The sequence below is a fragment of the Octodon degus genome, unplaced genomic scaffold (genome assembly GCF_000260255.1).
Source record: "Octodon degus isolate 3935 unplaced genomic scaffold, OctDeg1.0 scaffold00002, whole genome shotgun sequence".
Lineage (NCBI taxonomy): Eukaryota > Metazoa > Chordata > Mammalia > Rodentia > Octodontidae > Octodon > Octodon degus.
In genome coordinates this window covers 28,607,817-28,609,070 of record NW_004524578.1, presented here as the reverse complement: position 1 = coordinate 28,609,070, position 1,254 = coordinate 28,607,817, and the positions used below count along the sequence as shown (strand labels likewise).

The window sequence follows — 1,254 nt, the reverse complement described above, 5'->3', positions numbered from 1 at the left end:
TTTTTTTTTTTTTTTGCGGAACCGGGGATTGAACTCAGGTCCTTGTACTTGCCAGGGAAGTGCTTATTCCACTGAACCATCTCCCCGGTCCCCCTTTATTTCTTAAAAAAGTAAAAATTCTTAGGGCTGGCCAGATAGCTCAGCGGATTAAAGTGCCTGCAATTAGTCGCAGGGGCCAGGGGTTCATCCCGGGGCCTGCCTTGCTGGCCCCACCCCCCAGGGCACACTGAGATAGTAATTGAGACTGGGCGTGGTAGTGCATGCCTGTAATCCCAGCTCTTGGGAGGCTGTAAACATAGTAGTGAGACTCTGAACACCCTGTAGATTTTTCCCTAATATACAAAGAAAAGTAAAAATTCTTGGCCAGGAATAGTGGTGCATGCCTGTAATCCCAGCCTTCGAAACATTGGCTGGAGGGTTGCATGCAAGTTGGGAGGCCAGCCTGGGCTGTGTTGTGAGTTCAGGGCTAGCCTAAATGACATACAGAAACCCTATCTCAAAAAAAATTATTTTCTTTTGGGCCAGGGAGTTAGCTCATTAGAATAAGTGCTTTCCTGGCAAGCACAAGGTCTTAAGTTAAATCCTCGGTACCACAAAAAAAGAAATACGGTAGAAAAAAAATTTTTTTCTTTTTTTTTTTGGTTTATTTATTTTTCTTGTATTCATATTCTTAGTATGGGATTGAAGCAACCTCTTTTTTTTTCTTGTTCATTCTTTATACTTGCGGAGATGCTTCTGTGGCATTGACAGGCCTCATTAGAATGTTCGCAACCCTCAGGAATGAACTCTGCTCAATAAAGTGAAGTTTTAAAAAAAAAAAAAAACCAATGTGAAGTTTGATCTGGATTGCACTATAACTGACAAGGCTCCACATGCATGTGCTATCATGTGGTGATTTTCATGTCTACTACTAACTGGATTTTTGTCAAAAGGAAATGCTTCTCTGCCCCTGATTGTCATTTAATGTGTTTTTCCTTTATTGGAGAATTATAGAAGAATTATAGAGTCAACATGTCAAAATTGATCAACTCTATAAAGAATATGATCATTTCAATTGTTCCTTTAGCTTCCAATTGACCGAGGTGGAGGTGAAGGAAAGGCCATGTACATTGATACTGAAGGTACCTTCAGGCCAGAACGGCTTCTAGCAGTGGCTGAGAGGTATGGCCTCTCTGGCAGTGATGTTTTGGACAATGTTGCATATGCTCGTGGGTTCAACACAGACCACCAGACCCAGCTCCTTTATCAAGCATC

At 41.9% G+C, this 1,254-nt stretch overlaps 1 protein-coding gene across 1 annotated transcript in view; it reads left to right on the top strand.

Annotated features, from left to right (window-relative positions):
* The window catches only part of Rad51 (RAD51 recombinase), a 43,461-nt gene that overhangs the window by 20,749 nt on the left and 21,458 nt on the right, over window positions 1-1,254 (top strand). Inside the window, exon 6 of the mRNA XM_023711559.1 lies at window positions 1,067-1,161. Within this exon, the coding sequence (XP_023567327.1) occupies window positions 1,067-1,161 (95 nt within the window). The remainder of the gene's footprint in view (window positions 1-1,066; window positions 1,162-1,254) is intronic.